Source organism: Hemitrygon akajei, chromosome 22 (assembly GCF_048418815.1).
Source record: "Hemitrygon akajei chromosome 22, sHemAka1.3, whole genome shotgun sequence".
NCBI lineage: Eukaryota > Metazoa > Chordata > Chondrichthyes > Myliobatiformes > Dasyatidae > Hemitrygon > Hemitrygon akajei.
The window spans coordinates 62,717,862-62,732,928 of record NC_133145.1 but is presented as its reverse complement, the minus strand read 5'-3'; the positions used below and the strand labels follow the sequence as shown (position 1 = coordinate 62,732,928).

The following is a 15,067-nucleotide window of genomic DNA, read 5'->3' as shown; positions in this document are numbered from 1 at the left end:
AGGTCCACTGTATCTTTCGATATACATGGGATAAATAAATGAATCTGAATTTGAAATAAAATAGAATTTATAAATTAGTTGTATGTAAACAGGCAAAGAACGACAATCGACCAAAAAACAAGTGATTGAAGTTATCCACGCTGGTTCAGGAGCCCGATAGTTGTACACAAATACAGTGAGGCCCAGGACCGGTAGGAATTTTGCTTGACAGTTATGTTACTTCAGATAACACACAGAGTGCAAATTGTACATAAATTATCACAGACTAGCTTGTCTGCAAGCAATCAAATATTACAGAAAGGGCTATAAAATCGTGCCAGGAGGCGATATCACAGATGTTTGCATGTGAAGGAACTGCCGTTTGCTTTTAGCTGTTAAGCGTAGCTGAGCAGGTACGTCACAGTTACCATAGTGGTTAGCATAACGCCCCCCACCCCGTGATCACTCGATGTTCTCAGAAGGGGTTGTCTATTATTCCCTCAATGGAGAGTGCTGATGCGAGACTTTGTTTGACATGGACAGCCACCACACGCTCCTTGACAGATTGGGCTCAGGGTCCAGTGGCACGGAGTGCAAGTCGACTGGCGACCGACCCTTCACTGCCACGGTGTTGTGTCATCATCTCCCGCCAGCTCCACCACCGAGGTCTTGGTGGGATCGCTGTTTGTCTGGAACCTTCCCCTAGACCTGGGTGATAAAGAGTGCCATGGGCGACCCCAACAGCAGCTAAGCCCCAGACTGGATCTCGGGAACTCACGAACCTCTCCACCACGACATGGTGATGATCCTCGGAGAAGGCTGTTACAGTGCCAGCTGTAAGATCAGGGTTCGTTAGCAGCCACTGTCTGTAAGGAGTTTTACAATCTCCTTGTGACACTGTGGATATCCTCCTGACTTCCAAAGACCTAAAGGCTACGGTTAGTGAGTTGTAGCTACGCCATGTTGGCACTGGTAACTCCAAAATATTAAAAAAACTATTTAAATGGAAAAGACAGGAGTCAAGAGGAACGGGCCTTAGTATGTTCTGTACTTTAGCGAAATGCACTAATTTTAAACACAAAAGCCTCACTGCGCCTCAGCAGGTCGATAGTCGTCTCGGGTTCTTTTTAAAAGTACCTCATTCCCACTGTTGGTTTGGAATTCCAAATCGTAAAAATATTTTTATGCGATGCGCCTCGCTTAAAGTAAAAAATGAAGTAAGACGCTATTCTCTCTTGTTTTCCTTTCAGTTGGTTAAATGGTCTGGAGTTACAGAACGTAACACCTGTTGCTAAGTTTTGTAACTTCAAAATATTAAAACTAATTCGAAGGAAGATACGGGAGTCTGAAATGCGGGTGTAACTTGGAGTTTACTTTAAGCGAGGTGCGTGGTAGTGTGATGATGTTTGCAATCTACATACAAGACCATAAGATACAGGAGCAAAATTAGGGCATTTGGCCCATCGAGTCTGCTCCAACATTTCATCGTGACTGATCCAATTTCCCTTTCAGCCCAATCTCCTGCCTTCTTCCCCCCCCCCCCACCCCCGTATCCCTGTACTCCTAACCAATCAAGAATCTATCACCCTCTGCCTTAAATATACATAAAGACTGGGCCTCCACAACTGCCTGCCCCCAGCACAATCCTTACCGATTTGGTTTGACGCAAACAACGCATGTACATATGTTTTGATGTACATGCGACAAATAAAGCTAATCTTTGAATCTTTTTTTCTTTAAAAGGTACAACATGGTTGCAAGAAATAGTGCCCCTGCTCATCAGCGGTGGCGATCTGTCTCCAGTGCTGACCATCCCAAACTGGGAGCGAGTCCCGTGGCTGGAGCATACCTTCTGTAAAGGCCTGCTGGAGGAGAGGCCATCGCCTCGGCTGATTACCACACACTTTCAAAGGCACATGCTCCCAAAGACCTTTGATAAGTCAAAAGCAAAAGTGAAGTATAATTCTTCCTTCCAACCAGCTGGGGAAATGGGTTGGAAAATGGCAGATGGAATTTAATGCAGACAAGTGTGAGGCGTTGCATTTCGGTAGGACAACCAGGGTGGGTCTTACACAGTGAACGGTCAGGCACTGAGGAGTGTGCTGGAATAAAGGGATTTGGGAATACAGGTCCACAATTCGTTGAAAGTGGTGTCACAGTTTTATAAAGTGGTTTAAAAAAAAGCCTTTGTAACTTTGGCCTTCATAAATCAAAGTATTGAGTACAGGAGTTGGGATGTTATGCTGAAGTTGTATAAGATGTTGGTGAGGCCTAATTTGGAGTATTGTGTGCAGTTTTGGTCACCTACCTACAGGAAAGATGTAAACTAAGTTGAAAGACTACAGATAAAATTTACAAGGATGTTGTTGGAACTGAGAACCTGAGTTATAAAGATCAAATAGGTCAGGACTTTAAACATAGAAGACAGGGGAGATTTGATAGAGGTATACAAGATTATGAGGGGTTTAGATAGGCTAAATGCAAGCAGGTTTTTTCCACTGAGGTTGGGTGGGACTACTACTAGAGGTCGTGGGTTAAGGATGAAGAATGAAAAGTTTAAGGGGAACATGAGGGGAAACTTCTTCACTCAGAGGGTGGTGAGAGTGTGGAATGAGCTGCCAGCGCAAGTGGTGCATGAGAGCTCGATTTCAATGTTTAAGAGAAGTTTGGATAGATACATGGCCGATATGAGTATGGAGGGCTTTGGTTTTGGTCCAGGTTATGGAAGTAGGCAGTTGAATTGGCTCAGCATGGACTAGATGGGGCAAAGAGCCTGGTTGTGTGCTCTGCTTTTCTATGACTCTATGTAGGGCAGAGAACCAGGAATATCAAAATGTCACACCTCCCCCCCCCCTTTTCTTTGACAAGAAGAGAAATTCAATGAGAATTTCACTTGAGGTTAGGAGTTAAACGTGAAATATTTACGGGGAACCTGATGGGAACTTCTTCACGCAGAGGGTGGTTTGAGTGTTTCAATAGGTACATGGATGGAAGAAGTTTGGAAGGCTATGGTCCAGGTGCAGGTTGATTGGACTATGCAGCTAAACAGTTCTGTGCAGACTAGATGGGCCAAAGGGCCTATTTCTATGTTGTAGTGTTCTAACACTCTAAAGAGAGCTAGGAACTATCAAAGCAGTCACCACACTGATATTACTAACAGGATGAGAGTTCTCTGACTTTGCAGGAGCCAGATTGAAGAAAGTATCAAAAGTGATGAAGTCAAAGTCGAGTTTATTGTCATCTACACCAGTCCATGTGCGCACAGGTGCAATGAAAAGTTTACTTGCAGTAGCATCACAGGTACAGAGCATCAGATAAGTAGCATTGGTGAGGAAAAGCATAAATTAAACAAATTATACACGTTTTAATGCAAAATAAAATTTAAAAATGTCCATTTTAGTGCAAAGTGTTGCTAAACTTTAGTGATTAGGGTTTTGTTAGTCAGTTCAAGAACTGAATAGTGAAGAGAAGTACTTCAAAGTAAATTTATTATCAATGTTTATGCATATTACAAAAAAAACATTTAAAGTGCCTCTCAGTTTTAGGCTCTGTAAAATTTTCCTGTTCAGATGAATGGTTGGTGTACGCAGCTGTAAAAGAAGTTTGGAGGGAACGTTGAATTGTATCCCCATAAAAACATGTCAATTCTTGCAGACTAAACATTTTGGCTGTCATTCTTATCACATTTTGCAGATTGTATACATGGCACGAAATCCAAAGGACGCTCTTGTTTCATCTTTCCACTATCACAATATTGCTTCCTTCTTGGACAATCCAGGCACCTTTGATGAGTTCATTGATAAATTTCTGGAAGGAAAAGGTAATTTCCTGCATATGTTAAACTTGTTCAAAGTAAAGTTATTTTCAAAGTACATATATGTCACATATATGATAACCCTGAGATTCCTTTTCTTGTGGGCACATTGAGTAAATCCAACAACCATAATAGAATCAATTAAAGACCACACCCAACAGGATAGACAAACAACCAACATGCAAATGTCAACAAACTATAAGTACAGAAGAATGAGTAAATAAGCAATAAATATTATAGGATACGAGAAGAAGAGTGCTTCAAAGTGAGTCCATAGGAGGGCTTTACCCATGATGGCCTGGGCCATATCCACTGCCCTTTGTAGAATTTTCTGTTCAAGGGCATTGGTGTTTCCGTACCAGGCCGTTCAACTTAGACTCTGAAGAATGGTACAAACTCTCAATTTTTCTTTCATCTGGTTTCTTTTCCTTCAATTCTGGTTTCATTTGAAAGACAAGCCGTGCACAGGATAGTTGCGTAAAATGGAGCTGTGGTAATTCAGAGTAATCTACAGTAGAGTCATAGAGTGTTACAGTATGGAAACAAGGCCCAACTCATCCATGCCAACCATCTGAGCTAGTCCCTTTTGCCCTTGCTGGACCCATATCCTGCTAAGCCTGCTGCCCATGGATCTGTACAGTACTGTTTAAATGCTCCTGCCTCAACCTCTTCCTCAGGGACCTCGTACTGACCACCATCTGGGTACAAATTTGCCCTTTGGGTTCCTATTAAATCTCTCTCTTCTCGCCCTGAAATTGTGTCCTTTAGTTCTTGATTCTAGTGAGACAGCCCAGTTTCCAGTAAGTCCAGGAAAAACGAGCTCTGGCCCTGCCAAACTGGTGAGATTGAGGAGTTCTCCCACTCCAAACCCCCGGTTTGTGCAGATGCTGGGTAATTTGCCATCCTATTACAAATTGGTGCCATGAAATTACAGACGGTACACTGCATTCAATTAAAGGAATTATATTTATAAATTTTAACTAAAGGGTTAGTAAAAAAATAACAAAAAGAAAAGGGCCCATTCTAATTAAACACTCAAATGTGCACAAGTTGGAGCTCATCTTGAATTTCTCTGTCACTCGCGCGCTGGGCCCTCGGTCAACGTGAAAGCACACACCACCTTCCGAACATCGTTCACAATCCATCTTGAACAACGGGCCTCCCACTGGATCGTATGCTATGACCGGTTCTCTCCAGTGTCTTCCCTTTTCATCTCCTCTCAAACAAAGGCACCAAGAGCAACCTTATTGTCCCTCACCCAGAAAACCTCCTGCTAATTGGATGGCACACATTCCATGTCATCCCTTATCTTCAGCAGTAACCCAACCAGCTGCTCTCACAGAAATGCCAAAATGAATACATACAGCATAACAGTAAAATTATGAACCGGGGCGTTACACTAGTTTTAGTAGGATTTTCAGCACCACCTCCTTTTTGGGAGGAGGCAAAGTAGCATCTATGCCAGCACCATCACACTCAAAAACAGTTACTTTGCCCAACACTTCCACCTACTAACTCACCCCTCCAAACCCCCAACCACCACTACTTTATTGTTTCCGGTCAGTCTCCTTAGGTACAGACACTCCTGTGCCCAGTGTCACTTTATGGACATACAATCAATCCATGTATATAAGCTAAATTGTGCATTTATATTTGTTGTGTTCTTTACCTTTTCAATGCCATAATAACAACTATTTTGTTTGTATTTATTTTGTACACTTTTTTGCTGGAAATGATATTAAACAACCCTGAATATTCTAGCATCACATCATTATTCATGAAGTAATTTTTGGTGCTCCTGGTGTGGCCTCCTGTATATCGGTGAGACCTGATGAAGACTGGGAGACCGCTTCACCGAGCATCCACACTCCATCCGCCAGAACAATTGGGATCTCCCAGTGGCCACCCATTTTCACTCCACTTCCCATTTCCATGGCCTCCTCCACTGTTGTGATGAGGTTGGAGGAACGACACCTTATATTCCGTTTGGGTAGCCTCCAACCTGATGGCATGAACATCGATTTCTTAAACTTCCGGTAATGCCCCCCTCCCTCTCTTTCACCATTTCCCATCCTCTTCTCCCTCTCTCACCTCATCTCCATGCCCACCCATCACCTCCCTCTGGTGCTCCTCCCCCTTTACTTTCTTCCATGGCCTTCTGTCTTCTTCACCAATCATCTTCCCAGCTCTTTATTTCATCCCCTCCCCCTCCAGGTTTCACCTTTCACTTGCTGTTTCTCTCTCCCCCTCCCCCCCCACCCCTCAGCTTTTTCTTCTCCACTACTGCCGAGGGGTCTTGGCCCGAAATGTCAACTGGACACTTTTCCATAGATGCTGCCTGGCCTGCTGAGGTCCTCCAGCATTTTGTGTGTGTTGCTCGGATTTCCAGCATGGCAGATCTTCTCTTGTTTGTGAAGTAACATTTGCTTTGTCTCTTGTAGTATTATATGGTTCCTGGTTTGACCACATTAAAAGCTGGTGGCCAGAAAAAGATCAGGAGAACTTCTTGTTTCTGACCTATGAAGAAATGAAGCAGGTAAATATATTGTTTTTCTGAGCAGGAAGAAGGGAGCATCCAAACATTCATTTTCATTCAGTGAGGGTGACTTCTTAACCCCGTGTCCACATGAGCCCCACACAGCAGCGTGCAGCATATGCAAGACCAAGTGATCAAATTCAAGTCCAGGTTTATTGTCATTTGACTGCACATATATGCAACCAAAGGAAACATTCCTCTGGACCACAGTGCACCCACCATACATATACTGCACTCAGCACATAAAACAAAATACTATCACAAATAAGTTACTAAGATACAATTGGGAGTGCACAGCACAGGTAAACAGTAAGCAGCTCGCTGTCTGAGGGAAGAAGCCGTTTCCCAGTCAGGCGGTCGTAATCCTGATGTTCCTGTATCTCCGTCCCGAAGGTAGTGTCATTATCATTGGAGTTAGAGGGCCACACAGTACAAAAATGCTTCAGGGCAATAAGCTGCATAGATTGAGGGGAAGGTCAGACTGTTTTAGGGTGGAAATGGCTAATATAAGGGGGCATAATTTTGAGGAGATTGGATGAGAGTATCGGGGGAATGTCAGATTCAAGTTATTTTTACACAGAGAGTGATGAGTGTGTGGAACGCACTGCCAGGGGGTGGTGGTAGAGGCAGATACATTAGGGACATTTAAGAAAATCTTGTGCCCATGGATGATAGAAAATTGGAGGGTTATGTTGGAGATTGATCCTAGAATAGGTTAAAAGGTTCGTACAACACGTGCACTGAAGGGTCGGAGGTAGTGCTGTGATGTTGTAATGAAAGCAGCCCCTTTGGTCTGCTTTCTCCATGCCCGCTGCGTTGCCCGGTGAGCTAGTCCCATCCCCTGCACTCGGCCCATGGCCCTTCAGAACTCTCCTATGTCCAGTCAGATCCAAAGAGATGGCTGCATGCTCAGAAACAGCGCCCTCTACAGGGACAACCAAAGTTCTTACTGTCTCTTGTAAATGCCTTTACTTTTTTTTGTAATTTATTTTTTTTATTGAAGTTCATCAAACAAACATTTCCATAAGATGTATTTCAGACATTGTACATATATATCATATAATCATATATATCACAAAATCTCCACAAAGTATTTATCTGGGGTATACACTTATAGAAAAGAGTGGAAAGAAAAAACAAGCAAAAGGAAAGAACTATGTACAAGTAGGGAGTGATCTTTTTTTTTACAACAGATTCATCGATTCGTGAGAATAAAATCAGGCCTATGAGGCATTATGTAGATAAACCATTTTTCCCAGTATGAATCAAATTGTTCCAGTTTATGATTAACAAATGCTGTTATCTTCTCCATTTTGTAAATGTCCATTGTAATTTCCATCCATGTATTTAAAGTTGGGCTCTCCTGTGATAACCATTTCCTAGTAAGAGTCTTTTTACCAGCCACCAACAGTGAATGCCTTTTCTATGATCAAAAGACCCTGCTTGACACAAAGAACTTCGAGTATTGTAGGTCTACCTCATCAGCAAGTTGCTCATTGGCGGAGAAGCTGGACTTGGTGTAGACCGTGTTGCTGTCTGCTACAGGGAGGCATTGGAGTCGGGGGGGGGGGAGGCAACGTGCAGTCTAACAGTGACTGATTGTCTGAGTTGTCTTTCTCGTGATCGCAGGACCCTGTCGGACATTGGTAATGTGGAATGCTGCGGGTCTGATTTATCAGTGAAATAGATGGCAGGGGAGCTGTGTGGCCTCCATTGTAGGAAGGACTAGGCCTCATGCCATGTTGCCACTTGTTTGCAGACACCCAGGAGAGAGGCATCAGAGGCGGTGTGACAGGGCGTCCATGCTGACGTCAGCGCTGCTCTCCAGGGTTCGCTCGGTCAAAGACAAGCTGGACTGCGTTTGACTGCAAACTGCTGCAGGCTTGCTCTTGCCGACAACACTCATGGACTCAGAAACCTGGGCTATTTTTTTTGTGTGACTGTATGTTTACTGCTATTTTACACGTGCCATATGTGTCTTGTGCTGTTGGTATGGTGTTTTGTCCTTTGGCCTCAGAGTAACGCTGTCTTGTTTGCTGGTATTCATGCATGGCTGAATGACAAGTAAACTTGGACTAGTGAAACTTGCAGCAAGGGGGTTAAAGTGATGTTCTAACAGAAGAGGGTGCGAACACTTTCTACATCCAGCCCTTCTCCACCCCTTCCCCCAGCTCGTTATCCTGTGCTGCTGCAGATTTCCATCATCTCCTGTCCCTCCTGGTCAGTGAGGCATTCTCTTTCCAGATGTTAGTGGGTGTCACGGTGCAGTGGTTAGCACGTCTCTTTACAGAATCAGTAATCACCAATTGGGGTTCAATTCCCACCAATGCCTGTAAGGAGTTAGTACATTCTCTCTGTGATCATGTGGGCGTCCTCCCACATTCCAAAGGGTTAGGCTTAGTGAGTTGTGGGTAGGTTATGTTGATGCTGGAACACTTACTGGCTGTCGCCAGCACAATCTTCGCTGACTTACTTGAAGTTTTGAATCTTCGATTTGATTTTGATGCAAATGACACACTTCACTTATGTTTCAATGACATATGACAAACAAAGCTAATCTTTAATCTTATTTAGCAGAATATCTAATTATTGTATGAAATGAAATGCTTGCATTGACAGCTAATGCATGATGTGACCATAAGACAGGCAGAATTAGGCCATTCGGCCCATCAGGTCTACTCCCCCATTCTCCTGCCTTCTCCCAATAATCTTTGACTCAAGAACCTATCAACCCCTGCTTTAAATATGCCCAATGAGGTGTCATATTATTAAAAGGTGGGGTGAACTCTTTCAGGACACACTGAATACTTTGGCAAAAGTTGGAGAATTTCTGGGGAAGCAGCTGAGCAGCGACGTGATTGACACGATTGCAAACCAAACCAAGTTCAACAAAATGAAGCAGAACAACATGTCGAACTACAGCTTCGTACCCTCAGACATCATCAATCAAGAGAAAGACAACTTCTTAAGAAAAGGTAAGGTTCAGATTCATTCTATTTTATCACTTGTACAACAAAATAATACCAGCTTACTTGCTGCCCGTTAACCCACTGGCATTTAGGGCAGCAATGAAGTCCCTCCCTCTCTGGTGGTGTTCTGGGCTTCCTTTGTCATGTCAGTAGCTTCCTCTCGGTTTTCACGACTGTCAGTCAGGCAAGTTCCGGGTGGAGTCTCAGGAATACCATTGCACTCAGATGTAGAAGGATTCTTCATTGCTGTTTCCGTAAGTGATGTTTGACCACTCAGGCTTGTTAGCCCCTAGTTTAACCCCCAAACCTGGAGGACCAGTGGCCACTCTTAGTCTGGCCTCTACCCTTTGACCTGTTTGGCATGGGTGACCCTATCAAGAGCCTAAGCACAAGGCCCTGACTCCAGTCAATATAGCTCTCTGGATCACTGCGGCATTCAAGCCTCCGAACCCTACACTAGGTTCTGATCCTCTCACAGGAAGTAATACTAGACCATCTAAGGAAAGGCGTGTTGGCACTGGAGAGGGTCCAGAGGAGATTCATGAGAATGATCCTGGGAACGAAGGGGTTAACATATGAGGAGCGTTTGATGGCTCTGGGCCCACACTTTCTGGAGTTTAGTTAGTTGGAAGTTTGTTGACATTGCTGAGAATGACAAGATTACAGTGCTACTCCATTCAGTTCAAAACAGCATACCAGCAGTTCAATTACTAAAAACACATTGACTACATTTCCAATAACATCCGAGATATTTATAGTGACTCCTAAGTTACAACTCTAAAATGGGGCATTGTTCAGTTGTACGACAGCCCGGAGGATAAAGCCGTTTTTCAGTCAGGAAGTCCATGAGGGGACGTGTCTGCTTTCCCTGCCGGTGGTAGGAGATTAAACAGGTGTAGGGTGAGTCGCGATTTGGATGCGGTGAGTTGTAGATTGTATCCATATCTGCTAGTTGTGTCTCAGTGATGCTCCATGCATTGCTGATCACTTGTTGAAGTGCTTTGTGGTTGACCTTGTTGCAGGTGGTGTACCATACTGTCGTGCAGTAGGTCAGGTCAGTGTGCTCTCAATTACATATCGGTAAAGGTGTACAGCAACCTTGGGGCAGATTTGCTCTCTTTAAATTCCTAAGGTCGTATAGGCACTTCCCTCCTACCGAGGGGGTGTTGGTGGTCCGAGAGAGCTCCTCTATGATGTTCACCCCAAACAACTAAAGCTGGGACCCTTTTCACTGCTTCACCGTGTATGAGCAGTGGGGCTTGTTCATACCTTCTTGATTTCCAGAAATCGATAATCATTTCTTTGTCTTGTTAATGTTGAGTGAAAGGTTATGGTCATTACACTATTCACAGTTTCTGCACCTCCTCGCTGTCTGCTGTTTATTTGTGATTAGTCCAGTCACTGTGGTGTCGTCTGCAAACTTGATGATGGAGTCGGTGGCAAAGGCAGAGCCCCAGTCATGGGTGAAGAGAGTGGGCTCAGTGCCCATCCCTGCAATGCACTGGTGTTCAGGGTCAGGGACGTTGATGTGTTTTGCTTAGTCTGACTGTCTAGGTGCAATTGGTAAGAAAGTCCAGAACCCAGCTGCAAATTGATGCATTCAGTCCCAGATTGTGTAGTTTAATGGTCAGCTTGTTGGGGAGTATGGCGTTGAGGGCAGAACTGTAGTCAGTAAAAAGCGTAGAGGAATGAAGAGGGATCCCATCAAAACCTATCGAATATTGAAAGGTCTGGATGTGGAAAGATGTTTCCCGTAGCGGGGGAGTCTAGGACACAACTTCAGTATACAAGGATATATCTTTAGAACAGAGATAAGGAGGAATTTATTTAGCCAGAGAGGAGTGAATGTGTGGAATTTATTGCCGCAGACAGCTGTGGAGGTCAAGTCATTGAGTGTATTTAAAGCGGAGGCTGATGGTTTCTTGATTAATCTGAGCATCAAAGGTTACGGGGACAAGGCAGGAGAATGGGGTTCAGAGGGATAATAAATCAGCTGTAGTAGAAAGGTGAAGCAGACTCGATGGGCCAGAAGGCCTAATTCTGCTCCTGTGTCTTCTGGAAACATACAGCGAAAAGTATCAAACACTCTACGTGCAGATAACAAATAAATAGTCATGCTGAGAAGAAAAGTGAGTTCTCCCATCCTAGTTTCCTCTGACTGTAGCGTAGTGACTAGCACAATGCTTTAGAGTACCAGCGACCCAGGTTCAATTCCTGCTGCTGCCTGTAAGGAGTTTGTATGTTCTCCCCGTGACCACATGGGTTTCCTCTGGGTGCTCCAGTTTCCTCCGACATTCCAAAAACGTACCGGTTGGTAGGTTAATTGGTCTTTGTAGATTGTCCGGTGATTAGACTAGAGTTAAATTGGGGGACTGCTGGGCAGCATGGCTCAAAGTGCCGGAAGGACCGATTCCATGCTGTACCTCAATAAGTTAAAAAAAATTAAATTAAAAACCATTTTCACTCTCTAGTCATTCCTTGTTCTCACAGAATTGGAATCTCACAAAGTAAAATACGTGAGTGTGGCTTTTCATCTACATTGAAAAAATAGCAATTACTGTGTGTAAATATAAATAAATAAATTGATTAATTAATTAACAACCAACACATCCTAAGGGTGTGCTGGGGCAACCCACAAGTGCTGCCACATATTCTGGTACCAACATCGCATACCCACAATGCTTAGCAGAACAATACTGAGCACAACAGGCAACAAAACAACAACAGTAAAACCAGCCCCCTTTCTCCCTCCCTTCCACCCACCACAGTCCACCAACACCAGGACAGGCCTTCGACTTCCTAGTGGACACGCAGACTCCAGGTTCCAACCATTGGTTCTTGGCTAAAGTGGAAAGGATTCTTTCCTTGGTTTCCTTGCGTCTGGATCCCGTCACAGGGCTCCCTTCTTCCCCCCGCCCCCCCCCCCCCCCCCATCCCCGGTATCTCCCCCTTCCTGCAAATTATAAACAAGTCCTGAAGAAGGATCTCAGCCAGAAATGTTGACTGTTCATTCATTTCCATAGATGCTGCCTGACCTGATGAGTTCCTACAGCATTTTGTATGTGTTGCTCAGGATTTCCAGCATCTGCAGAACCTCCTGTGTTTTTATATCTATCTATATATATATATATATATTTGATTTCGTTGGCTTATTTTGTTGTGTATTTTAATTCTGTTGGACAAGGATGATTTGGTTGCTCACAAACAAGAAAAAAATCTGCAAATGCTGGAAATCCAAGCAACACACACAAAATGCTGGACGAAATAGGACTGTACTCTTTTCCTAGATGCTGCCCGGTTGCTGAGTTCCTCCACCATTTCGTGTGTGCGATTTGGTTGCTCGGTGTTTTAAAATATTTATTTATTTATTAAATTTTAGAAAATGACCAAGAATAAATGTGATGATAAAATAGTGAGAAAAATAATATTAACCCTCCCCCCTCCCCCACTTAACCCTTATCTAAAGAAAGAAAAAAAAGAGAGAAAGATTGCCTGGATATCAGAGGATCCCCACATGCTCCATGGAGTTCAGAATAATTTTAATATTTATTTTTACTTTCCCCAATTACTTTATAATTTTATCTTCAAAGGACCTATGTATTTAATCCTATCTTTTGTAGGTATGGGAGCCAAATTTTCAAAAAATATATCATATTCATTTCTTAGATTGTATGTAATTTTTTCAAGTGGAATACAACTATGTATTTCATTATTCCAATGATCCATAGTTAAATATAAATCAGATTTCCAAGTAACTGCGATAACTTTTTTGGCTACTGCCAATGCAATTTTTATAAATTTTTTCTGATACTTATTCAATTTAAGTTTCGGTATTGTCCCTTCAATGTCTCCTAATAAAAATAATACTGGACTATGTGGGATTTGTACTCCAGTAATTTGTTCCAATAAAAGTCTTAAATTTATCCAAAATGGTTGAATTTTAAAACAAGACCAAGTAGAATGTAAAAAAGTACCAATTTCTTGATTACATCGAAAACATTGGTCAGACATATTTGAATTTAATCTATTTATTTTCTGTGGTGTTATATATAATTGATGTAAAAAATTATATTGTACTAATCTAAGTCGAACATTTATTGTATTTCTCATACTATCAGAACATAATCTTGACCAGTTTTTTCCATCAATTTTAACATTCAAATCAGATTCCCATTTTTGTCTTGATTTATGAATTCCTGATTTAATTGTCTGTTTTTGAATCAAATTATACATACAAGATGTAAATTTTTTAATTTTTCCTTTTTGAATTAATATTTCTATTTCACTAGATTTTGGCATCAACATTGTTTGACCCAGCTTTTCTCGTAAATAAGCCTTTAATTGAAAATAACAGAAAAGAGTGTTATTTGATATTTTATATTTATTTTTTAATTGATCAAACAACATCAATATACCTCCTTCAAAACAATCACCTATATATTTAATCCCCTTTTGGAACCAATTATGTAAAAGTGTATTATCCATTGTAAAAGGAATAAGCCTATTTTGAATTGAAGTTCTTTTTGCTAATAAAGATTTCTTTATCTCATCGTCCATATTTACCTTATTCCATAAATCAATCAAGTGTCTTAATATAGGAGATTCTTTTTTTTCCCGTATCCATTTGGATTCCCATTTATATATAAAATCTTCTGGTATATTTTCTCCTATCTTATCTAATTCTATTCTAATCCATGCCGGTTTTTCTTCATCAAAAAAAGACACAATAAATCTAAGTTGATTTGCTTTATAATAATTCTTAAAATTTGGAAGTTGTAACCCTCCTAAATCAAATTTACATGTCAATTTTTCCAATGATATTCTTGACATCTTTCCTTTCCAAAGAAATTTCCTTACATATTTATTCAGTTCTTGAAAAAACTTCTGAGGTAATTGTATTGGTAAAGTTTGAAATAAATATTGCAATCTAGGAAATACATTCACTTTTACAGCATTAACTCTACCTATTAATGTTATTGGTAACATCATCCATTTATCAAGATCCTCTTTTTTTTTAATAATGGCAAATAATTTTGTTTATATAATTTTTTAACATCATTATCAACTCTAATACCTAAATATTTTATCCCATTTATTGACCATCGAAATTGAGTTACTAATCGACATTGATTATAATTTCCTTTGGTAAGGGGTAAAATTTCACTTTTATCCCAATTTACTTTATACCCTGATACTTTCCCATATTCTTCCAATCTAAAAGATAATCTTTGCAAAGATTGCAATGGGTTTGTTAAATAAATCAAAACATCAGCAGCAAATAAATTAATCTTATATTCTTCTTGATTAACTCTAAAGCCCCCAATGTCTGAATCTGTTCTAATTAATTCAGCTAATGGTTCTATTGCCAATACAAATAAAGCAGGTGATAATGGGCAGCCTTGTCTAGTTGATCTCGTTAAGCAAAATGGTGTTGAAATCTGACCATTTGTAACTACTTTAGTTTGAGGATTAGTATTTAAGGTTTTAATCCATTGTATAAAAGATTTTCCTAACTCATATTTTTCCAATACCTTAAATAAAAAATCCCATTCCAATCTATCAAATGCTTTTTCTGCATCCAAAGCAACTGCCACACTCATTTCCTCTCTTTTTTGTGCAAATGAATTATACTAAGTAACCGGGTTATATTATCCATTGATTGTCTGTTTTTAATAAAACCTGTTTGATCCATATGTATTAATTTTGGTAAATATTTAGATATTCTATTAGATAAAATTTTTGCTATTATTTTATAATCTGTATTCAACA

The 15,067-nt window shown here is 41.3% G+C and overlaps 1 protein-coding gene across 1 annotated transcript in view; it reads left to right on the top strand.

Moving 5' to 3' along the window:
* Positions 1-15,067, top strand: part of LOC140714829 (sulfotransferase 2B1-like) — a 31,014-nt gene that overhangs the window by 9,468 nt on the left and 6,479 nt on the right. The window contains exons 2-5 of the mRNA XM_073026468.1: positions 1,723-1,931; positions 3,673-3,799; positions 6,235-6,329; positions 9,124-9,304. Of these exons, the coding sequence (XP_072882569.1) occupies positions 1,723-1,931; positions 3,673-3,799; positions 6,235-6,329; positions 9,124-9,304 (612 nt within the window). The remainder of the gene's footprint in view (positions 1-1,722; positions 1,932-3,672; positions 3,800-6,234; positions 6,330-9,123; positions 9,305-15,067) is intronic.